The following is a 25,823-nucleotide window of genomic DNA, read 5'->3' on the forward strand; positions in this document are numbered from 1 at the left end:
CAGCTGGAGAAAAAGGGGTAAGGGATAGGCTGGAGGATAGTGGATCTGACTCTAAAAGGAAAACCAAAATGTTTCAGGTGGTAATGGATTTATTCTGTATTTAACTGCATCAGTGTCAGTATCCCAGTTGTGATACCAGTTTTGCAAAACGTTGCCACTGGAAGAAATTTATTGAAGCTTAAAGAGATATTTTCCAACTGCATTTGAATCTACTATTACTTCAATTTTTGAAAAAACTAATTAAAATGTTTGATCTTTCTTTTCCATTTTTGCCTGTTTATTTATAATACATATTTGTTTATCCTTACTGCACTACTACTTCAGTAATGCACAACAATACAACCACCACAGCAACAACATTGGCGGTATTGACCATCATGTCATATTTCTGATTTCTCAGGAAAGCTTTCTCAATTATTCATCCTTAAGTCTGACACAATTCATAGGTATCTTTCTACAATCATTAAGGCAGTTCCTATGATTCTTTGTGTATTATGGCTTTTATCATAGATTTATGACAAATTTATAAACTACCATGTACCTTTTGAGTTAATATTTTTTCCTTTGAATTTGTTCATGTGGAAAACTGTGTTGATTGGTTTTTTGAATGGAAAATTAACATTGTATTCCTGGAATACATCAATTTTGCTGTGTTATATTATTTTTTACATTTTGCTGAATTTAGCTTTCTGAACATACATTCAAAAATATTACATCCATTTTTTTGGAGGAAGATTGGCTGGTCGTTTTTTGATTGGAGTGCTTTTCTTCTCCCCCTCCCCCCCGAACTGAAGTATACTTAATGTAAATATGATATAAAACCATGTATGTACAACATACTGATTCACATTTTTTAAAGTTATGCTCCATTTAGAGTTATAAATTTTTGGCTCTATTTCCAGTGGTGCACAATATATTCTTGCAGCTTTTTTATACCATACTATAGCAGTTTGTAGCTTTTCACCTCCTACCCCTATGATTCCCCCCGCTGCTTTCCTCTTCCACTAGTAATCACTAGTTTGTTCTCCATATCTGAGTCATTGTCGTAGTGTTTTCCTGACCTGATCTTTTTATATTCTCTGAAAGAACTTACAATTTCTTTTTTCTTCCTTAAATGTTTGGTAGATGGGAACACAGAACTATCTGGGCATCTGGGCATAGTGTATTTAATTTATGTTTTCATGTTTTATTTATTTCCCAAGGAGGATGTATTTAATTATGGATTCAACACATTTAATATTTATAAAACTATTACTATTTTTAAAAATTCTTCATATTTCATTTTGGAAGAGATATTTATCTAGAATGTGTTCATTTTTCAGATCCGAAGCATGTCTGCAACCTACACCACAGCTCATGGCAACACCAGATCCTTAACCCACTGGTCAAGGCCAGGGATCAAACCTGCAACCTCATGGTTCCTAGTCAGATTTGTTTCCACTGGACCATGATGGGAACTCCTGAAGGGCCTACATTCTGTATGATTCTAACTATATGACATTCTAGAAAAGAATGTATAGCATCAAGAGTTAACCCTGATCTGAAGGATTAAGATGGCAAAACAGAAGGACTGGAGCTCAACTTCTCTCATAAAAACAACAAAATTACAACCAAATGCTGAACAACCTTAAACCAAATGGACTGGAAACTTTCAAAAAAATCCTACTTCAGAAGACAAATAGAGGCCACATCAAGAGGTAGGAGAAGTGATTACACGATATAAGCAACCCCATACCTCCAGGGTGGGCAGCCCACAGACTGGAAAGTAACCATATCAGAGAGACTCACCTACAGGAGTGAAAGTTCTGAGCCCCACATCAAGTCCCCATGCCTGGGGATCTGTCATTGGGAGAAAGAGCCCCCGGAGCATCTGGCATTGAAGGCCAGTGGGGCTTGTGCGTGAGAGCTCCAAGGACTGGGGGAAATGGAGACCCCATTCTTGAAGGGCGCACACAGACTTTCATGTGCACTGGGTCCCAGGGCAAAGCAGAAACTCCATAGGAAGCTGGGTCAGACCCGACTGCAGTTCTTGGAGAATCTCCTGGGAAAGAGGGGTGACTGGCTTGTTGTGGGGGAAGAACATTGGAGGCAAAGCTCTCGGGAATATTCATCAGTGTTTCTGGAGGTGGCCATTTTGAGAAAATTTGGCCCCACCCATCAGTGCTGAGAAGCCCCAGGCCAAACAATAATCCAGGTGGGATCACAGCCCCATCCATCAGTAAACAGGCTGCCTCAAGACCCCCCTGACACACAGCTACCTCTAATCTCACCCAGAGACAAAGCCCCACTCACCAGAGGGCTAGGAATCAGCCCAACCTAGCAGTGGGCAGGCACCAGTCCCTCCCATCAGGAAGCCTACAGCAGACCTCCCATACCAACTTCAGCCACAAGGGGGGCAGACATCAGAAGTAAGAGAGGCTACAACTCTACTGTCTGCAAAAAAGTCACCACACCAAAAACCTATAAAAATAAAAATGAAAAGTCAGAGAACTGTACCTCAGATAAGGGAGAAAGAAAAACACCCCAGAAAAAGAGCTAAGTGATCTGGAGATTCTCAGCCTCCATGAAAAAGACTTTAGACTGATAAGGCTGAAGATGATGCAAGACATTGGAAATAAACTGGAGGCAAAGACTGATAATTTAGAGCAAACATTGAGCAAAGAAATACAAGACTTAAAACAAGCAAGCAGAGATGCAAAATACAATAACTGAACTAAAAAATTCATTAGAAGCAACTGACAGCAGAATACAGGAGGCAGAAGAACGAATAAATGAGGTGGAGAACAGACAAGTGGAAATTGGTGATGCAGAACAGAAAAGAGAGAAAAGATTGAAAAGAAATGAAGAGAGTCTCAGAGAACTCTAGGACAATGTTAAATGCACCAACATCCTTATTATGGGAGTGCCATATGGAGAAGAGATAGGGAAAGAGATAGAATGTGTTCATTTTACTTAAATTGTCAAGTACATTAGCTTAAAATTATTCATAATATACCATTTCGATATTTCACATCTGCCTTAACCTCTCCCACATTCTGGCAAATTCTTTTTTAGGGGCTTCATTTTTCTATCCTAATATCTTGGCTGAGTAAAGGCCAATTCAATGCATCAGAAATACTTTAATACAGACACTGAGCCAAAATGGGAACCCCCACATTGATTGCAAAAGAATATTAATGATCCCTGAATGTCTTTTACCTAGAGAGTTTTCCTGCACTATGTAAGTAGGTACAGACACATCCACAGGAGGTAGGAGAAGCAGTCCTGTTCAAATTCATTGTGCATTTATCAAGATTCAAATACCAATGGATATTTTTTTTTCCATCACTTGGTGATACAGGCCCTCATCTACCTAAAATTTCTATATGTTAAATTTGCCATTTCAACATTACTGTCTTTGAGAATATTCCCCCCAAATATTTTCTACATTTAAGAAGCCTGGAATTCATTTACCTAAAGTACTAAAGTGTCGTTAAGGACTGTAGCTCATCTTTGGTATAATTCTTTTGGGTCTTTTACTTTCAAAAATAGGCAGATTTTTCAGAGTCCATGTTTATGTATTCACAAACATTGTATTTTACCTTCACTGCCTCAAGTGAAGAAGAAGAAACTCATACCAACTCATACTTTCCAAACCAACTCACTTCTCTGTGTTTTAGGAGATGTTCCACACAAGAGGAAAATTAGAAAGTTCAAAGAGTCAGTTCAGAGAGGAGATAAGGTTGGAAAGTGGTGAGAAGTGGAAATTCCCCACTTCCTTACTCACGGTTACCTCTGCTGACCTTTTAAGGTAACCAATGGAGAGCACACACACATCTGTGATTTAAAAATAAATGTTACCATTTGCATAATTTGTATTAATTCCACAGGTGAGACCTTATAAATAGAACTTTGATTCCTAAGAAGATTGAAAGCAGTTCATAAATCTAATTCAGCCTTTGAAATTAAAAAAAAAAAAAGATGAACAGGTTGTCACCGGAAATTATCTCAGGTTTGCAGTTTGCGGTCTCTGAACATGGGCTGCCAGAGCATCCTGCTGAACTGTTGCCTGATAAGGACTGTATATCCTGTCTTCTCTGCATCACTTTGCATGCAACTCACATTACTTCACTTCCTTTCTGGAACCTTCCCCCGGATTCTTCATATAAGGTCAAACAGAGAGAGCTGCATGGAGCTCTGGTGTCCTGAGCAGCTTCTTCTAATTTTGTCCAGGCACTAGTCTCTCAAAGCCTCAGCTTTCTCAACTGGACTATGAAATCTTAATGCTAATCTTTGCCCCATGGAGATCCCTTAATGTTTTTTATTTTATGTATAAAATTAAGCATAGAAAATACCTCTGAAAAGTTGAAAGTTAAATACTATTATCATGTGTATTTTATGAGGATTTGGGAAAGATGGAAAGAGTTTATTTGCACAAGTATTCTTTCTTTAGTTTTTTTTTTTTTTTTTTTTTAAATGGGTTTCTTTGCTTTCGAGAATTGAATCCAGCAGGGTTGACCACACAGGAAGCTGGCTTCCATATTTAGATGAACAAGGAGCAACTGAAAAACCCTCTGACCCCAAAGTCTCTCCCACACTGCATCCTGACCCTCTCTACAATTTGCTCTGTCCTATTTAGTGTAATTTCAAGTGTGAGACACCCTCCTTTGATTTAACAAATACTTATTAGTAATATAAACATCTCATTCACTATACACGGGAAGACACTCTTAAAGTGGAAAAAAAAAACAAAAACAAAAAACCCTGCTTTTTTAATAATTAGGACCACAGGTATTAATCAGGACTGTGTTGCACAACCCCTATTCATTGTTTATGCCTCTACATGAATTTAAGTTGACTGCTTTCTCAAATCTAAGGCAGATTTCTTACACTTCAAAGATGACTGCAGAAGGGGAGAGAGGAGTGATGAGATAATTAATTTTGCAATAAAGGTCAAGCTACTATAGAGGACTTGAATAGCAGGAGGGCCAGCGGGTGCTTAAAAGGTCCACTGATAACAGATGTTCTTGGTAGTTTGGCTAGTTTTTGCGTTTGCAGGGTCTGCTTAACTCCCAACTGTACAAGTGCTAATTTCAACAAAATACTTTGGCTGCTTCCATAAAGACAAGCAGAGAAAAATGATTTCAGAACAAAGGTAACAAATTTTGATCAATGTTATAATGTTTAAATACTTTTACTAGCATAAAATAAGATCTCTAGACATTTTTCTATGTCCGATGGCATATGTAATATCTATTACATATATTATACATAAATATATGTTAACATACTTATGAATGTATATAGAGACATATATAAGTATATATGTATAACATCCATTTACCTGATTATGGCTGAAGAAACAAGAAAACATGAGCACATAAACAAGTGTCTTAATGTCGTGAAAGCTTATTGGTGGTTGTAGGAGACTACGAATTCCTCTGTCTGTCTGTATCCTAGACAGACAGGAGTCACATTGCATCATATAAGCAATTATGCTGTGACTTCTCAGTTATTATCGCTTAATCTCTTACATCAAATGAGGAACTCTTCTTTCTCATGACCTGAATCGGACTCAGGTCATATGTCATCAAATGCCTAATATACACAACGACTGGTAGAAAACCAATTGTCTTATTTACGATGTTTTCTTAATGAAAGCCTTATAAGCTGGATGCTAATATTTTCATTTTACACATAACACAGCCAAAGTTCAGTGCAGTTGTATAACTTTCCCAAAGCTGCATAGGTAAGAAAGGCTTCAGTTGATATTCATTATTTCATGTATCCACCCAAGAAATATTTGCGGAACTCCTCCTATGTTCTAAGTCCTATTGTGCGCACTGGAGATTCACTGTTGCATAAGACAGCCTTGTTTCTGCTCTTCAAGACCTTATTTTCCAGTAAGGAATAAATAATAATTATTATTATTTTTAAAACTATATATATTTATATAAAAATGAACTGCAAAATCTTAAATGATAATATGTTCGATACACTAAAAGTGTGAGCTAATAAATCATGACTAATAGGAGGTAGTTTGTGCAGATAGTCAGGGACGGTCTTGTTGAGGAGCTGACATGTACGGTAAATATAAGCGAGAAAAAAGACTTAGCAGCATAACTGAATCACTTTGTTGGACAGCAGAAATGATCGCAACCTTGTAAATCAATTATGCTTCAATAAAACTTAAAAAAAAAAAGAGCCATGAAAAATATGAGAACAGAGGGAACAAGAGCAAAAACACATCAAGTGAAACGAGAATAAGCTTAGCTTTTTCAAGGACACAGTGAAAGTCAACATCGCTGGCATAGAAGGGGTGATAGGGACCATTGTGGAAAATAATGATCTTCCTGTAAAAACTGCATTCTTTTCATAACATTAGCCTGCCTACTTGTTCTGAAGTATTCAAATGTCACAGGTCGTTGGTGTTCAGCTAAGAAAATTAGAGTTTCACACTTCCATGTGAATGTCAGCGGGAGAAACGTACATTAGAAAATGGTATAACTGTACCATGGTGTCTGTGTTAGTCCAATAAGCTGTTGAGAAACCCTGCTTTGCCCTGGAAGAGACACACAGCAAGGATTATTCATGTGTGTAAATATATTTTCTTTCTTTCTTTTTATATCCCACAAATGTGGAAAAGTTCCAGTGCTGCAGATTTCTAACAGTGGTATTTTCTTACGTATTCTTCACAACATGGTGTGTATAAGTTGGTCAAAGTGTGGACATTAACTCAGATTCCCAACTCAATGATACTTAAAAAATTGAAATTTATTTAACTCAAAGAAACTAACAGAGACATCAGCTATTCCCTTAAGTATCAATCTGTATGCCCCCTTTGTCTTTCATAAGCAGTATTCAAGTGTGCCCTTGCTACCTGATGGCAGTCTAAAGCCATATATTTCTCAATCCTGCAATCCCACTAACCTCCCTGAGCAGCACTCTCTATTTCAGAACTTTTATGTTTTTTATACATACCCTTTCATTAACTCATATTTATTCCATCCTTCAAAAGTATGCACTAAGTACCCACTAGGCTCCAGTTACTATGTAAATGTTAGAGACACAGAAATGACAAGTCAGAAAAAGTGCTTGCCCCCAAGCAGCTTACAGTCTAGTAAGGAAATTAGATGATAAACAACAATGTAATATCAGATATTGATAAGTGACATAGAGAAAGATAAAGGCATGTGGAGGCATAGAGCAGGAGGTTCTATTTTGCATAGAAAAAGCAATCGAAGACCTCTCTGGGTAGAAGACAGTTGAACAGTGAATGAACCGAATTTGAGAGAGGGCAAGACACGCAAGTAGGTTAAAGAAGAAACTTTCGGGAAAATGCATGACCCTGTAGTAGGAGTATGCTAACATTTTTATGGAGGAGACAAGAGGTGACTGTTGGAGAAGGCAGTGGCTATAACAGGGAAAATGGTAGGAGAGGTGGCCTGGGACCAGATGATGGATAAAGCAAAGTCTACTCAAATATGCAAGGTCTTTGGATTGTATGGTAATTTTGGTAGGAAGCTTTGCAGAGTGGGAGAAGGGAAGAATTAAACATCTCACCAAAATTGTACTAATTATAAGGCAACCCCTCTAGCAGTTCCCTTCTGGCACAGTGGGCTAGGGATCAGGCATTGTCACCACAGCAGTTGTGGCATGGGTTTGATCTCTGGTCTGGGAACTTCTACATGCCACAGAAACAGTCAAAACAAAACAAAACAAAAAACAAAAATCCCTCTAGCAGCTACATGGAAAACATACTATGAATTGACTGAAAAATAGAATGAAAGCAAAGAGAGCTTTAGGACTAAGATGCACTTCTCCATATCTTAGGTAAACCAATAAATATGATGGTTTAACTAGCCTACAGTAGATGGTAATTTCCCACCCACTTAACCATAATGTTTTCACAAAGGCTTTATTCTGAAAACAGGATATCCTTACTCTAAAGTGATATTAATGATAACTTGGGGCACTAAGATTATTAATCAGTATTTTGATCCCCTCCTTAAATCACCATATGCAGCCATTCTGCATTCATTTCGCATTAATCTTAAGAAAGTTTCCAAAGGGTATTGATACCATAGCAATATGTTTTTATAGTAATCACACACCAAAAGTCTGAAGTGGCAGAGAGAAGTTCCTGCTGTGGCGAAGTGGGTTAAGGATCCAGTGTCGTCACACAACAGCTTGGTCGCTGGGGAAGCGTAGGTTCAAATCCTCACTGGTGCAGTGGGTTACGGAGCTGGTATTGCTGCAGCTATGGAGCAGATCTGCATCTGTGGTTCAGATTTGATCCCTGGCCCAGAAACTTCCATCTGCTGTGGGTGCGGCCAAATAAATAAAGTGTCAGAGGTACATGAAAATAATAATCTAGCAGACAGGAGAAAAATAGAAGAATAAGATATTACTGAGGAAACATAAGGGCAGTGTAAATGCAGTAAAATATCACAAGAAAATTAACAGGAGCTGAATGAAACAGATAATTTGAGATAAATAACTTTAGAACGTAGAAAGGAAGTGCCAGCCACAAGGTTTCTATTTCCTGTATTAAAGCAACTACTTATTAAATGACACCTTAAAAAAACACTAGTCCCCAGGGAAGAAGTGAATGACACTTCTCTGAAAGCCAGTTTATAGCTTACTATGTAAAATTCTTCCAGACCCAAGAGAGGGCCATGAAAATAGAGATTTTAATTTTTTATTCATCAATAAACCCTTCAGCCCCAAACAGCATCCAGTCTATAGCAGATGTTCAATAAATACTAGTTGTCAATGTATAATTAAAGGAATGAACAGAATTCCAGGGAAAGAGCGTTCTCCAAATTATTTCCATCTCAAAGACAGGAATCCCTAACTCACAATTCTTTACTTAGGTATTCTGTTTCCTAAACTATTTGTTGTCTACAAATTTAAGAAAGGAGATCTCAGATTCCGGGAAAACCCTGCTTGTCTTTTCAAACTGCACCTATAGTTGTGAGAAAGCACATTTTAGACAGCAGGGAAAACCCAAAGCTCACCACAACAACACATTGTAAATTGTCTGGGTCAGTGGAGCATAAATTAAAGAGAACAGGTGTAGCTGAATGATTAGGAGGGAAGAGGAAGGGGGTGGAGACAACGCAAGTGAATATAAACACTGAGATATCTCAAAGACTCAGAACTGAACAAGAGCTCCAGCAAAGACGTCCACCGTAGACTGACTTGACCTGGGATTAACCAGAGGATTGTGACGAAGATAAAGATGAGTTTAGAAGATGCTTCCACAACAGAGACCAACTCCTTGCATCCGAATAGAGGACAACCAAGTAAGCCATGTCCTTATGTGTATTTGCCTCTATTGATCTATGATATATAACAGTAGTTGGGGAAAATGAAACTTGTCTTCTGAAGAACTTGGTTATCTTCTATTTCGGTTGGGATAAAGGAGAAAATGGGGAGAAGTAAGTATTTCTTTATCTATGAGAATACAGACCACCTGAGACTTGGGAGGAAATCACAGGGTGAATTTTAGAAGCTCTTTAACCAGCAATTTCTTTGTTTTAGTTTATATCATCTCAATTTTTCAGAGTTAAATAAAAACCCCCTTTGCCCTAGACCAGGGAACTCTCCATCATTTTTGCATATCCATCTGGACATCCTTTAGGAAGCTCTGCCCCTCTGTATGGAAAATTCTGTTTTCCACGTACACAATTACATTCTTGGTTGTCTCTACCTTGTACCATTTTGTGCTCTCGGTGTGCCTTATCTTATGTTCTCATGACAGCATCTTCTGGTTGCTGGAAACACAAGTTGTTTCCAGTCTTTGAGAGAATAGATTTATAAACGTCTGACTATTTAGTGTCCAGTTCTAGTTTATTAGGAGAATGTATGAAAAAATTCTTGAAAATGCAGTCTTCTTCTACATTCTTCATTAAGACACTTCCTCCATTTCATTCTCCTATTTCATCCTTCTAATCACTGGCTTCAAATTCTTCATGAATCAATCATTTTTTTTTCCTTTTTCTTATTTTCATACGATCATCTTTGCTATATACCTTTTCCTCCTTTCTATTTGCCTAGTCTGTCCACAGACCTTTCTATTTCCTAGTACCAGAATTTTCCCATTGTTTTATGATAATTTGCTTCTGTGAGGCTTTCTTGATTTGTTTCATCTATCTCTCTTGTCTTCTCTAATTAGTGAGGTGCCCCAAACACTAGCTTGTAGGAACTAGACTTTACTTGTAAGCAAAACTATCCAGTAACAAAGGAATGCATTATCAACAGCAGAGCTTAAACAATCTAGAGAAAGGAATTGTTTTCTGAGTATGTGTTTGTTAGAGTGGTTTGTTTTAGAAAATTATCAATTACCACTGGTAAACCCATCTTTTACTTAAGAATGCAAAATCAAGTGTGGAAAACAAGGATAAGTCACAGAAAATTTTTGGTAACCAGATTAACTGTAAATTTATGGTTCAGTTGAGCTGCCCCAAAGAAAAGAATGTAATTAAAAACAACAACAACAACAACTGCTCAATAGAGAACCCAGTTGAAAGAAGCTTACTTAGGTATTCTTAACTTTCCCCGAGATCATCCCAATTTTTTGTTGAATAATTTGCGTGGAAATATTTATGATGCTCTTGTTCTGGCTTCATTTGTTTGAACGATTATTGAGCGCCACCCTTGGATGATTCAGTACCTACCGGTGGATTTGTTTTCAATTTCTCTGTTAATGGACAGGGCTTGTAATCAGAGTGGAAGTATGCTTGCAGGGGAGTGTTTTGTCACCTAGGTGACAAATCAAACTGTGAGTAACAATAGCCCTCACTAATGGTACAAAACACTATCTGAAGGTCACCTGCACAGCTTACCCACTGGGTCAGCCAATAGATGAGTCCAACCGATAACCCATGGACTATGGAGTCCATGAGGTACTTGGATGCCTTGGTGTTTGCTCATGAGGCAGAGATGTTGCTACATTGAGTTTAAGCAGCATGATTGAGTCCCACATGGCGAGAAGTGAAACGAGACAGAAGTTCTGAACTTGCTGCCCTAGCTATCAAGAGCTGCTTCCGGTGACAGTGGCATGCCGGCATGCAGGTAGAAAAAAAAAAAAAAGAAAAAAGAAAAAAAGAAAGGTTTGCTTCAAGAAACTGAGAAAAACAGAACCAGACAGGAGTGAGGTAAAGTCCTCTCTTGCAAAATCTGAATGCAGATCTCTGCTGGGAAGAACAATCCTCAGAAGAAGCAAAAGATGATGTTGACACCTAGTTCATGATAAATTTCTATGAAAGAAAGCAACATTCCCTTTGCCTAGTTTAACTTTAGAAAAATGTTTTAAGGGAAGAAAATACATGAATTTCAAGTTGTAGATAACCTACCTATATATCTTTTTAATTATGAAAGTCATCTATGCTGAAAAACAGGATATTTTTTGCATATTGAGGTTATTTTGGGTAGTAAGTTTTAATATCATTCAAGTAGACATTTTACATTTAAGTTTTTGGGAACACAATAGGGAACTATATATTTCTAGTGAGGTCAAATTTAAAAAATCCTGATAGCTCATCCTAGCAAAAATCAAATCCAAACTCTTGGATCACAAATCCTCATTCTCTCCTTTCTCTGTTATTTATCTTCTAGAACAGATATCCTAACTTTGTTGCTGTTTTTGTTTGTAACTAAGAACCACCATTCACATCATACTCACATTCTAAATCCTTCCACAAAAATATTTTTTATTGATGAAATAAAACTTTTACTTTGTTTTAGCATTACACAAAGGGTAAACTAAAAAACTAATTTCCACCCGTATTTGGTCTATAATAGTTATATCTCAGGTATTATTTTAACTTCTCTTGGAAAACTCAAACATTTTACTTTTCACTGACATATTTTCATTGAGGTGTAATTTACATACAGTGTACGCACAGATCGTAAGTGTACATGAGTTAATGAGTTATTACTACAACTCCAATTAACATTGGACATTTTTCATCACGCTAGACAGTTCCCAGTCAAATTAGTCTTCCAACACATAAAAGCAACAGCTTTTCTGATTTCTATCATCATAGTTTAATTCAGCTATTCTTGAATGCCATCTAAATGAAACTATAGTATTTCATTGTATATTATCGTGGCTGGATTTTTTTCACTCAACATTTGTTTTGAGATTCAAACATGATGTTGCATGTACCAGTTGTTACATTTTTAAATTGCCAAGTAGAATTTGCTTGTATCAATATACCATCATTTGTTTATCCATTTTCCTATTGATGGATATGTGAGTTATTTCTAGGATTTAGCAGTTAAGAATAAAGCTGCTATTAACATTATTGTATAAAGCATTTTGAAGACATATTTTTATTTCTCTTGAGAAAATAATAGGAATAGAATTCTGGATCATAGGGTAGGTGTATATTTAACACAAAATAGTTTTTCAAAGTAATTTTTTCCATTTTACTCTCCCATTCAGTAATTTATGAAAAGTTCAATGCTTCACATCTGCACCAGATTCAATATATATCAATCTTTTTTTAAATTTGTAGTCATACTAGTGGTATACATTTTTATATCAAAATTCAACTTTTTTATTATATTACCCACATTTATACCATCTTCTTTAAACAGTAACTACAGAGAACTTAAGAGGATTATACTTAGGTGTTCTATGTATATGTCTTCTAGGTCATCAGGTATTTACTAAAAGTTCCTATTGTGATGAAAACAATGAAGTTATATTTTTAGTATTTTCATAGCTACTGTATATTTATTTGTGGGAGATATTTCATGATCTCATTATTATGATTGGACTGTTTCATTTCTAGCCAAAAATAAACTATCCAGATTCACTCAAAACTTGAGGGAAGTTAACTTATAAATTTCATGTAAGATGGGGAGACACCTGGCTTTTTTAATTATTATTATTTTAAATATCTCAAAGAAAATCAAACATGCAATCTGACCTCTCTAGCCTACCTAACCTCATCAGTGACTTTCTCTCTTCAGGTAATGCCACCGGGCCTCATTTTGCAACACATCATGAAGGGTCCCTTCAAGTTCCTATCCCATGTGCTGTGGTGAATGTGGTCTTCATCACTGTTTTAATCATAGCTCTCATTGCTTTATCAGGTGGGTGGTACTTCATAAATTTATCAAAAATTCTGATTAATTTAAGATCATCTCATTTTTCACACATGACCAACTTCTGAATAAACGCCATTTATGATGCCACATTCTTTGGACAATATTTCTTTTGCATTTTCTAAGCTTTAGAAACATGAAATGTGTCTGTGATTTATCTAGTACTGTTGGAGACACTTACATGTGAGCAGGTGCTTAAATCTGGAGTAAGAGGGGCTGATTTAAAGATATAGACATTTACCTGGAAAAATGTGGACTGCACATTCATAGTTGATGAAAACAATAAATTCTAAGCCAGAAATTAATCAGGAAGAGGCCAGTCTCTTATCTCAAAAACCACAGAATGATGGTATGAGTAATTAACAATACAGCTAGAAGCTCCCAGAGAGTCAGTTACAATACCGTATTCAAAACATGTAACTGTACGGATACATTTGTGTTCTGCACAAACATGAAATTTTACAATGTTATGAAACAAATCTTCCTGTATTCTGAATGCTTCTCTGCAAACTGTTCTCTCCTCTACCTCCCACTATAGAGTTATATATACTACATCTTCAAATTCTTCCACCTCTGCATTCAGATGCAAAACCTTACTTGAAATGTATAATGTATTTTACCCTTTCTAGTCCAAAGACTATTTTCAGGATTTTTAAATTTTCCTACCACTTTCTGACCAAAGTGACACCCTCTTATTTCTTATACCTTCTACAAATGATGATTAGGCACAACAAGAGATCCAGATAAGGCGAGGAACTACCTCTTACTCTTCACAGAACTTGCCTTCCTTTTTTATAATAACTTTAAATGGAGTATATAATCTATAAAAAGTTTGGATCATTATGTTGTACCCTAAAATTAATATAATATTGTAAATCAACTGTACTTTGATAAAGTTAAAAAAAAAAAGAATTGACCTTCTTTCCTCTCATCCTTTACTCTGTCACCTAGCACAGCATAGCATCCCCCGAACTGGTTTTGTACACTGTGGGTACTTGGTTTCTGATGTTACTAAAAACAAACTGTTTTTCTGTTCACAGTGGGCCAGTACAACTGTCCAGGCCAATATGTGCCCTCAGTGCCATCCAACATGCATGTTTCTTCATGCCCAGATGATTGGATAGGATACCAGACGAAATGCTATTTTATTTCCAAGAAAACAAAGAACTGGACCTTGGCCCAAAGCTTCTGCTCCAAACACCACGGTGCTACCCTTGCTCTCCTAGAGTCTAAAGAGGACATGGTAAGATAGTATTCAAAAACAATGCCAGAAGCTATTGCTGTTCTGTTTTATATCATTAATTTGTGGTTTCCTTCTAAGCGAAGACATTGTATGTTTCCCACGAAGGAAAATTTGTCACAGAAAAGTCACAGAATCAATTTGAGGTCAAAATGAGACTTTTTAGCCTTTGAATGTGATTTGGTTGTTTATCTTCAGAGGCCAGAAATCCAAATGAGCCAAACCTACATAACATTGAGAACTGGTCAGCTTAGCTTTCATGGCTCAAGTTGCAGATTTGAGAAACAGGATTTACTGCATACTTCTCAGGAGAGGTGCTTTAACATGCACTTCCTTTGTGCTTTCTTCAAGGTCTTTTTAAAACAACATGTGGGGAGAGCTGAACACTGGATTGGGCTGAAAAATGAAGATGGCCAGACTTGGAAATGGTCAAATGGCAAAGAATTTAACAACTGGTGAGTTTCAAGATCTCTCTCTATCCTCCCCTAGGCTGGCAGCTGGGCTGCGGGGGGAGGAACCACTTTCCTTTTTTCCTTTCAAAGCTCTCTTCTATATAAGGTGTGCTCTTTATAAGCAAAGCTTTAACAATCTCTTTTGTATATTATCTCTATGGAATTATTTAAAGAAGGGCTTCAATATTATCTTTTTTTCTTTTATCTGCTTGGAATTCATACACTAAATGCTTCTAGTAATTTGATCCCAATAAATTCTAGCGTGAGTAATAAGATTCAGTTAGAAATATATTCCGAGAATGATTACAAGGTGAAAAAAATCCAACATTTCCAATCTCATCTTTATATCTTATTGTTAGTTTAGTTTTTGGAAAATAATTCCCTCTTTCACTTTCCCTGTTCTTATTCCACAGAGATAAAGAACAATAGTTTCAGTATTTAATTAGAAGCTCTATGGATCTGAGAGAAAACTTGCCCCAGCATTAAAGATGCTCACTTTATTTCCAATACCTGTAATTAAACTACATTTGAAAGTGTGAAAGACATTGTATAAGTTTCATGTTAATCCTTGCCGTCTGCAGATTCAGACGTGTTTAAATTTCTAGCTGTTTAAATAGTTTTATGATAATTAGAGATATGGGGAATTAGTTTAAATCCCTAGAAAAGGAATTCTTACTATGTGTCCTATGGTATCACACCCACAAATGAGCATCAGGGGCCATTAACTCCCTGAAATTATCTGCACTAGCAGCATGATTGTTGAATGTGTATACTCTCTGGGAATGGTTTCTTGAAGGATTTGTGAACGCAAAAATGAACAAGAGTTACCCCTCTGGTGATATGCCAGCCAAATGAATACAGCTCTTTTCTCTTCAATCTACATACTATTTTTTCAATCCTTGTCTACAGTCTCTACAAATTAGTTGATGACCTGTGATCTATGACTATGATCATTTGACTGGCACACTTGCCTCTAAGGGCGGGGGGGAAGCAGAGGCCACCACCACCAGCACAAAGTTGATTCTTAGGTAACTGAAAAGAAATGATGAACTGAAAATAATTCTAGTTTCTTTATTGTTTGACAGGTTCAAACTTACAGGATCCAAGAACTGTCCATTTCTGAATAGCACCGAGGTCGGCAGCATGGAATGTGAAAAGAATTTACACTGGATATGTAGTAAATCCTCCATATAAAGAGGACTCCTATCTGTTTATAGACGATTCTATCGTGGAATTGAAAGAAATGTGTGTGGCGAGTGCTGCTCTGTGGTCAGAAGTTTTCCATAAAGACTTTGTGGAAAAAAACAAACAAACAACTTTGTATTATTTTGGAAACTTTCTTCCAAATAAGACTGTGGAAAAAAGGGGGAAAAATTCCAGGAATATCTACATTATGGAATCCTCCTGCCATGAGCTGAAAAAGTCACAGGTTGACTGATAATTTTGTCCAAGAATGAGAAGAACGACTTCAAGCTTACGAATGCACTTTATATTTTTTAAATTCAGAAATAATAAAATAACTAGGTTAAGAGTTATTATTTATTGTTGAATGACTACGAACAATGAGTGTCCCTCATGCAGCTGCACGATATGAAGGAGTTAAATGATGATGGTATGAAAAACTGAATGTAGACAAACGATATTTTAACCAGGAACACAGATATTTAGTCTAGATGCCTTTTCTTTAACTCAGAGAACATTTGTAAGGAGGCAAATGCTTACGAAACGAAGCTTTGTAATATTTCTCTCTTTTTAAAGAAGTGTCTCAAGTTACTTTGTCACTTCCTCCCCCAAAGAATGGGATGATCCTGTATGTATGTTGTTTATTTTTTTACTTCTTCATTGTAGACTTGTCTTTTTTGATGGTACATGGTTCACTGCCTTATAAACAGTGTTTTATAGAGATAAAAACAAAAAGCAAAGAATAGGAAGAAAATTTGTAAAACAGATAAAAGTGTTGGAAAATGTGCAATATGAGATGTGGCAAATCTGTAACAGGAAAAAGTCTGTATTGTTCAAATCTAGAAAAATTCTAGTTCTATCCAATTATAAATTAGTGCCTTTCCCGATCAATTCTATCATGTGCAATACTTCATGTAAAGTATTTTCTAAGTGCAATAAAGTGTTTTTGTTTGTCTTTGTACTCAGTGCAATTATAAGCTGCTTTTATGTATGTTAAAATAAAACAAACAACAAAATTGTTTCTAAGAAGTGTTCATTCCTTCAACATACACTAAAAATTATATCTCATACTAGAAAGCAGGAAACAGAATATTGCAATTTTTTTGAAGACATATCTATAGTACAACCTTAACTTATGGTTTATAATTTTTAAGTTGTTTTTATGTGTGTCTCAAAGGGCTGTGTCCACTTTTCTGTATATAGCAGACATTCAGTATATATTCTAATTGAATTGAAAGAAATTTATGTCATTTAAAGTTTTTGAATCTATGATTTTCTTCCTTTTTTTATTGTTTATCATGCTGACAAGATACATAGAAATTAGGAAAGACCTAAAGTCACACAGCAGGGATTTTTTATAAGCTCATCCTCTCTCCAAAAACAGAATAATTGGTCCTCATAGCTGATGCTCTGAAAGCATCTTGTTCAGTTCTGAAATGCTATACATATTGTAGCTATTTCCAGAAAATAATTCATTAAATAGAAATAAGGCACTATATAATCTTCATAAGCTATTTCAATCATGGAAAATAATATTACCTTCAAAGTTGTTTTATGAATGTCTTTCATAGTATTATCTTTTTCCAAAAGATGAAACTATAGGCCGTAGGTGGTACCTTTAAACTGTTGTCACTGGTATGGCTTACTGAAAAGAAATCTGGGTTCCGGACACTGCTTAGTGAAAAACAATATAGAAATTTCTTAATCTCAGGGCCCTTCAGGTTCCATAGCCTCCCAACTCTAATAACCCGTCCTTAAAAAACAGCAAACCGCTCCTCAGTCTTGTTAGAAAACAGCAGCTTGGATCCATGCCCTGAGAAATGTGCAAGCAGAAAGTGCAGCTGTTAAGAGCTCAAGTGAAGAAGAAATACTGTCCCAGTTTCATCTCTGCCACTCACTGGCTTTCCAGGTATTTTAGTTGGCACTGGGTATAAATTCAGTCAAAATTAGCTAGAAATTAAGTTAGCTAATTCAAGAAAATGGACTGAGACCAGTACTTGGCTCGAAGTGAACTGCAAGGATGTACTACATTTTAGTGATAATTATAAGTGGAAACATCATGTCATCAAACTCCCAGTATTGGCATAAAGCAGCATCACTACCTAGCATGTCTATTTCTATACAGCATTTTTTTTGGACAGACTTGTTAAAAAATTTATTTAAGGAGTGAATATTAGTCAACAACCGCTATAGTGGACAGTAGAGTTAAAATACTAAGGAAGTGTAGCATGACAACTAGCCTGGTGGAATTTATGGCCTGTTTATAAAATTAACACTAAGGTAAACATTTATATTATGGTGGCAATGAAGCCCTAGATCAGGGAATATGTAGGGTGCTATGAAAGTGTATTACAGATATCCTAATTTATTTGGCTTTGTAGTCAAATTGTTTGCTTTCAGTGATCTGTATTTTATTTGGCTGTGCCAACATAATTTCCTCTGGAAATGGGAATAATAGTTTACCTGCTTATCTCAGATAACTATAGGGATTCAATAAATTTAAGAGTATTTTTTAAAAAAGATAAAATGCCATTGAAATGTTAGATCCTATAGTCAGTATTTAAATTGATTCAAAGCTTTTATAATACTAATATAACAATTTTTTTCCAAGTTTATTCTCAATTTTCACAATTTTGACTAGATTTTCACACCTGAAAATCTATCATAACTGAGATTAAAATTCTAATAACCTTTCTAGAGAAAATATTAGAAAATAAATGACTAGAAAGGCTCTTGGTGATTATATAAACTGATATAGTTCAACCTTTGGAAAACAGTTGAAAACTTACCAAAAACCTTAAAAAACAGATTTCTCATCCTGGCTCAGCAGGAACGAATCTGACTAGTATCCATGAGGACACAGGTTTGATTCCTGGCCTTGCTCGGTGGGTTAAGGATCTGGCATTGCTGTGAGCTGTGGTGTAGGTCACAGACACAGCTTGGGTCCCCAGTTGCTGTGGCTGTGGCACAGGCCAGCGGCTGCAGCTCCAATTTGACCCCTAGTCTGGGAACCTCCGTATGCCTCAGGCGTGACCCTAAAAAGACAAAAAACAAACAAACAAACCAACAAACCTTAAAAAGATTCTTATCTTTCCTATGAGCTAAGCTTTTTTTTTTTTTGAGGAGGGGGAGCTTTAAAGAAATGATCTTGGATGTTCAAGACATAACCATAAAATTTTTTTTTTTTTTTTTTTTTTTTTTTGCTATTTCTTGGGCCGCTCCCACGCACATGGAGGTTCCCAGGCTAGGGTCAATTGGAGCTGTAGCCACTGCCTAAGCCAGAGCCACAGCAACACAGGATCCGAGCCGCGTCTGCGACCTACACCACAGCTCACGGCACCGCCGGATCATCAACCCACTGAGCAAGGGCAGGGATCGAACCCGCAACTTCATGGTTCCTAGTCGGATTCGTTAACCACTGCGCCACTAACCATAAAAAACGCCACTAACCATAAAAATATTTATCAAAGGTCTAATTTTAGTCACGATAAATCAGAAGTCACTAAATAGTCCAAAACAAGAACTAAGTTAAATAAATATGACTTTACTACATGATGAAATAATGTACTAACATTGAAAAATAATGTCAGGGAATTCCCACTGTGACACAGTCGGTTCAGGATCCATCATTGCTGCAGCTGTGGTGTAGGTCACAACTGCAGCTCAGATTTAGTCCCTGGATGGGGAACTTCCATACGCCGCAGCAGGTGTGGCTAAAAAAGAAATAATCGTGAGGAGGAATGTTTGTGTATATGAGAAACCACACAAAACGTTAGTGCTAAACCAGCTAAAATAAGAAATCCAATAAGATTGTACCCTGTTAGATATTTAAATGATCCATGTTTCTATGTGCTGAAAGAGAGACAAACACAAAGGTAAGCACAATGGTTTTTCCTGCAAGGTAAGCATACGGATCGTATTGATTTTCCTCTCTATGTTTCTCTACAGTTTCAAAACATTCTATAATGAATAGTTATTTTACTTTTAATTAAAAAAAACCTTCTATTTTAAATAAGCCTAAGTATAGTATCATTAAGGAAGTAATTTCATTATTAGAGGATAATTCTACTTTCTGGTGACCAATTGAAACGGAGTCCCCCTCCAACTGAGTTCCCTTGCTGAGTTAATGCTTCATCTCTCCATCCAAAACTTTCTGCCCATTCTTGTCCTGCCCCTGTTGCCTTCAGGATTAAGGACAATCAAAGAAAAGGGGGATTGAAACCAAGAAGAATCCTGGGGGGACCCTCCCAGGTGCAAAATTCTTTCTGTGTCCCCTGTTTCTTTCTTTCTTTTCTTTACTTTTTAGGTCTGTAGGCATGGCATAAGGAGATTCCCAGGCTAGGCGTCCAGCGGGAGCTGCAGCTGCTGACCTACACCACAGTCCACAGGATCTGAGCTGCATCTGCAACCTACACCAGAGCTCACAGCAACCCCAGATCCTTAACCCACTGAGCGAGGCCAGGGATCAAACCCATATCCTTATCAGATTCGTTTTCGCTGAGCCACAACGGGTTCCCCATTTCTTCTGTGCTGAAAAAGGACTTTAGTCTCTGAGGCCTTTCCCCAGTTCCAGTGAACAAGTTCTAGTTAACGATCAGGACAAAACAGTCACAGGATACCTAGTTCCTCCTGCAGGGATACAGATAATCTGATGCATGTCTTCGAGTTGTTCTGCAGAAACCAAAACCCACACCCACGTGGAGGGTGATGACTATATGTTGACCACAAGCCTGCAGAGCCCAGTCTGGCTGGAACCAGAATGTTGAGATTCTGGAAACATCACCCTGTTACTTCCCCCACCAACCAATCAGAATAAGATCCACAAACTGTTTGTGCATTCTATAACACTCTTTTCTAATGCTAACTTCAAAAACGCTTACCTGAAAGCATCAGAGTTTGGGTTTTTTGAGCATGAACTTACCTGTTCTTTTTGCTTGGCACCCTGCAAATAAACCTTTAATTTGCAGCAAACAGCCACTATCAACATTTGGCTTTCTTTGCAGGGGCACAGGAGTCCATGCTCTGTAGCGCAATTACAAGTATTAAATATAAGTTTGGGAGTTCCCGTCGTGGCACAGTGGTTAACGAATCCGACTAGGAACCATGAGGCTGTGGGTTCGATCCCTGACCTTGCTCAGTGGGTTAACGATCCGGCGTTGCCGTGAGCTGTAGTGTAGGTCGCAGACGCGGCTCGGATCCTGTGTTGCTGTGGCTCTGGCGTAGGCGGTGGCTACAGCTCCGATTCGACCCCTAGCCTGGGAACCTCCATATGCCGCAGGAGCGGCCCAAGAAATGGCAAAACGACAATATATATATATATATATATATATAAGTTTGTGTAAAGAATCTCCCTTTGCGGTCTTCTTTCCCAAACACTGTGTGGGCATCCACAAGCTGCAGTGTCATCTAGTGGCTGGTTAGAGTCACTGCAGTTTTGTTTTGGTTTGGTTTGTGTTGTTTCTTGGTCCAGAGGAGGTATTCAGCCTGAGAACAGTTACGGGTGTTTTTTTAAAAAACAGTTCAAAGTTTATAGGTTATATAAAGTTTCAGGGTTTCACTATAGAGATCTTGCACTTGGTTTCTGCCGCACAGTGCAGAGCATGGAGATGATTTACATCCCAGATGATAACACCTGACATGTATTTTTGTTTCATTTTGGGGTTTTTCCCAGCTTTACTGTGGTATAATTAGCATATAAAAAAATCCACCTAATTAATGTATACAGTTTGGGTGAGTTTGATCACACATATTCTCTCGTGTTACCACCACCACAATCGGGTAATAAACATACTCGTCATGTCCAGAATTTTCCTTGTGTTTTTTGGGGATTTTTTGTTTGTGTTGTGTTTCAAGAATGCAACATGAAATCTAACATCGATGAATTCAGTAAAGCTGCAAGATTCAAAATCAACATACAAAAATCAGTTGCATTTCAGATACCAGCGGCACTCTCTCCGAAAGGGAAACTTGAAAACAAGCCTATTTATAGTAGTACCAAAAAGAATAAACCATCCCATTTACAATAGTATTGAAAAGAATAAAATGAGAGTTCCCATTGTGGCTCAGCAGTAATGAACCTGACTAAGAACCATGAGGATGTGGCTTCCATACCTGGCCTTGCTCAGAGGGTTAAGGATCCAGCGTTGCCATGAGAGGTGGTGTAGGTTACAGATGAGGCTCGGATCACGCATTGCTGTGGCTGTGGTGTTGGCTGGTAGCTGCGGTTCCAATTCAACTCCTAGCCTGGGAAGCTCCATATGCCACAAGTGCAAGCCTAAAGAAAAAATGTTTAGTATGTTTGTGCGTGCGTATATGTGTGTGTGTGTGTGTATGCATACATAATTACAACCAGCATACAGAGAAGTGCACATTATAAATGTACACTCATTTTCACAAAGCAAACATCTATGAAACCTCTACTCAAATCGACATGAAATGTTGCTAGCACCAAAGACAGCCACCTGTCCTTTCTCAGTCTCTATCTCACTCATCTCGCCCAGAAACACAGAAATTATCCATTTTCCTATTTTCTAAAATTAAGGTTTGAGATTTGTTCTTGAGCCCTCTGTGGGTAGAATCATGTGGTATGCTTTCGTCTGGGCATAATTTCCTTCAACATAGTTATCCAGTTTGAATTCATGATCAACATTATGTGGATGAGTTCTATTGGTGCTGTTATGTGTGGCTATATTTAATTACTTTTCATTACTGTGTAGTATTTCATTGTTCTAATAGAAAATATTGATAGATATTTGGTTTGTTTTCCTGTTTTTAAATAAGGCTGCTATTGGTATTCTGGTACTTTTTCTTTAGGTATATGAATGTACTAACTTCTGTTGACTATTTATCTGCATCATGTAATGCAGGCATATTGAATTGAAACATAATTTTTTATAATTTATTTACATATATTTTTTTCTACTGTACAGCATGGTGATCCAGTTACACATACATGTATACATTCTTTTTTCTCACATTATGTGTTCCATCGTAAGTGACTAGACAGTTCCCAGTGCTACACAGCAAGATCCCATTGCTGATCCAACCTGAAGGCAATGGAACAGATAATTCTTAATAGATTTCAAAAGTGGTTTTAACCATTTATTTTCCCATCCATAGTATATCATTTCCCATAGCTCCATATACCTTGCCAAAATGTGATAGTAGAGTCTTTTAATTTTTAGCTATTTTAGTGTATGGATTGAGGCATCTAATTGTGGTTTGAAGCACTTGCATTTTCATTATTACTACTGAGATTGAACATTTCTCATAGGTTTACTATTCATTTGGCTATTATACTTTGTGTTATGTCACTTTAATCCATTGAATTTTTTTTTAAAGGCCACATCTGCAGGATATGGAAGTTCCCAGGCTACGGGTAGAAACAGAGCTACAGCTGCTGGTCTATGCCACAGCCACAGCAACGTGGGATCTGAGCCAAGTCTGTGACCTACACCACAGCTTATGGCAGCACTGGATCCTTAACCCACTGAACAAGGCCAGGGATTGAACCCACATCCTCATGGATACTAGTCAGATTCATTTCCACTGAGCCACAATAGGAACTCCTGAATATTTTTCTTTCACTTTTATGTTATTATTCACTTATAGGATTTTTTTAGGTAGATAGATATAGATGATAGATGGACAGATACATAGAGATAAATAGATCCCTTTATCAATTACATGTGCTACAATATCTTCCCCTTTCCTGCTCTGTGACTTGCTTTGTCACTCTATTAATAGTTTCTTTTGAAAAATACAAGTCTCTGATATTAACGTAATATGGAATATCCATTTTTCTTGATTTTTGTGCTTTTACTTTTTTAAGGAGATATTTTCCTACCCTGAGATTGTGTTTTCCTGTTATCTTCTAGAAGCCTTATTGTTTTGTGATTAATTTGCATTTGTACGTATAACTCATCTGCAATTACCTTTTGTGTGTATGGTTTAAGGTATGAGCCAAATTCTCTTTCTCGAATGAATATCCAATTGTGCCAATATAACTGACAAATTTTACTTTCTCCAGTGCTGTACAGAGCCACTTCAGTCATAAACCCAGTTTTCGTTTGTGTATAGTTATTTTCCAGTCTATCTATTCTGTTTCATTGATATGTATGTTTATTATGCCAAACTATGTTTTCTTCATTACCAACACTTTATAACAAGCCTTGATATTTAGTGGAGCGACTTTTCCCACTTTGTTGTTCTTTATGGGTATCTTGATTACTATTATTATTTTTTGGCCATGCCCATGGCATGCAGAAGCTCCCAAGCTAGGGATCAAACCCAAGCCACAACAGTGACAGTGCTGAATTCATAACCAGTACCACCAGGGAACTCCTTGATTATTCTTAATTTTTAATTTTTCCATATAAATTTTAACTTTTTACATTTTTCAAAACAGACTTACTGAGTTCTTAAGTGAGAGTCAATGAATTGATTGACCAACTTGGCAAAAATTAGTATTGTAAGTCTTTTACTCTATGCCATAATTTAATTCTCCACCTATTTCAGTCTTCTTTAATTTCTATCTTTAATTTCTTTCTATACTTGTGCAAAATGCATGTACATCTCTTTGCATTTATTCCTAGATATATTATATGCGTGATGCTATTGCAAATGGTGTCTGCAGCAGAATGGAAGGTGTCACCTCAAAATAGTCTTCTTTGACTTAAGGATTATTTTAGGCTGATTATTGTTTGAAAAGTAACACTCACAGGTGAAGCTCTGAAAACTGAGTAGATGTCACATTTTTGTAAGAGACATTTACATTTAAAAGGGAAATCTTCATTTGGAAGGGTGTCTCCCTCTCTGTATAGGAAGAGAAGGACAAGTCCAAATCTCTAGAGACTTTTAACAGCGGTGCAGACAACTTAAATCTGTGTCATAACTTTACCCTTGTTTCCTATGCTTTTCGTGGTAACCTCTGTCTACTTAAAAAAAAAGTACAACCTAAAAGTTGAGAGTTAAGTTTTATTTGTGGCAAAATTAGGACTTAACCCTGGGAGACAGCATCTCAGGTAGCCCTGAGAAAACCACTCCAAGGAGGTGAGGCGGGAGCTAGGATATACAGGCTAAAGATGAAGGGAGAGGTGAATGCAGCCATAAACATGTTTTCCAAAAGGTTGCTTCTGCTCTCAGGAAGGTAACTGTTAGTCACAAAGAGCAGACATCACCATGAAGGATTTTCGTGGTTTTCTAGTTACAAGGAGACCCAAGAAGTGGGCTCGTAAAATCGTCTCCTAAAATAACTAACTATCTGATGATCTGTTCTTCCAGTTTTCCCAGTGCACAGAGTGCCTCTCTCCTGGTCTCCACCCTGAGCTCCCTCAGGGGGTGTGGCGGGTTGGTGACTGCAGTGGCGCATGATTTAACTCATGCAGAGGCTGCAGGCAAGTGCCAAACTCCAGTTCACACCTCCATAACTGACCTCCCCATTCTCTCCCCTGCATCTTCTTTTGTCTTCACCTGGAGATGTTATTTAAGGCTGCTGCTTGGGCCATTTTGAAGAGTGACTCAGTTTTCCTGGGTCTCTCCCACATATGCAGGAGGTATGCATGTAATTAAACTTCTGTATGTTTTTCTCCTTTTATTACAGGAAGTGTCTCAGTCAAGAACCTAGAAGAGTAGAGGGGAAATTAATTTTTCCTCCTCCACATCGGCAAAAGAGCCCCTCCTCCAGTATTCCCATCTTTGGAAAATATGAATATGTTACATTACACAGAAAAAAAAAATTTAGAAGCAATTAATGTTACAAACTTTCAGATAAAGAGATTATCTTGAATTGTCCAGGGGGTCTCAAACTAATTACAGGCATAACTCATTTTATTGTGTTTTGTCTTTTC

At 37.2% G+C, this 25,823-nt stretch overlaps 1 protein-coding gene across 1 annotated transcript; it reads left to right on the forward strand.

Moving 5' to 3' along the window:
- Positions 9,218 to 16,045, forward strand: CD69 (CD69 molecule; the record flags this gene model as incomplete). Its single annotated transcript, NM_214091.2, is given in 5 exon segments — positions 9,218 to 9,287; positions 12,967 to 13,089; positions 14,142 to 14,344; positions 14,693 to 14,796; positions 15,879 to 16,045. Coding segments are annotated over 5 exon segments (603 nt in total). The 5' UTR covers positions 9,218 to 9,223.

Source organism: Sus scrofa, chromosome 5, assembly GCF_000003025.6.
Source record: "Sus scrofa isolate TJ Tabasco breed Duroc chromosome 5, Sscrofa11.1, whole genome shotgun sequence".
Taxonomy (NCBI): Eukaryota; Metazoa; Chordata; class Mammalia; order Artiodactyla; family Suidae; genus Sus; species Sus scrofa.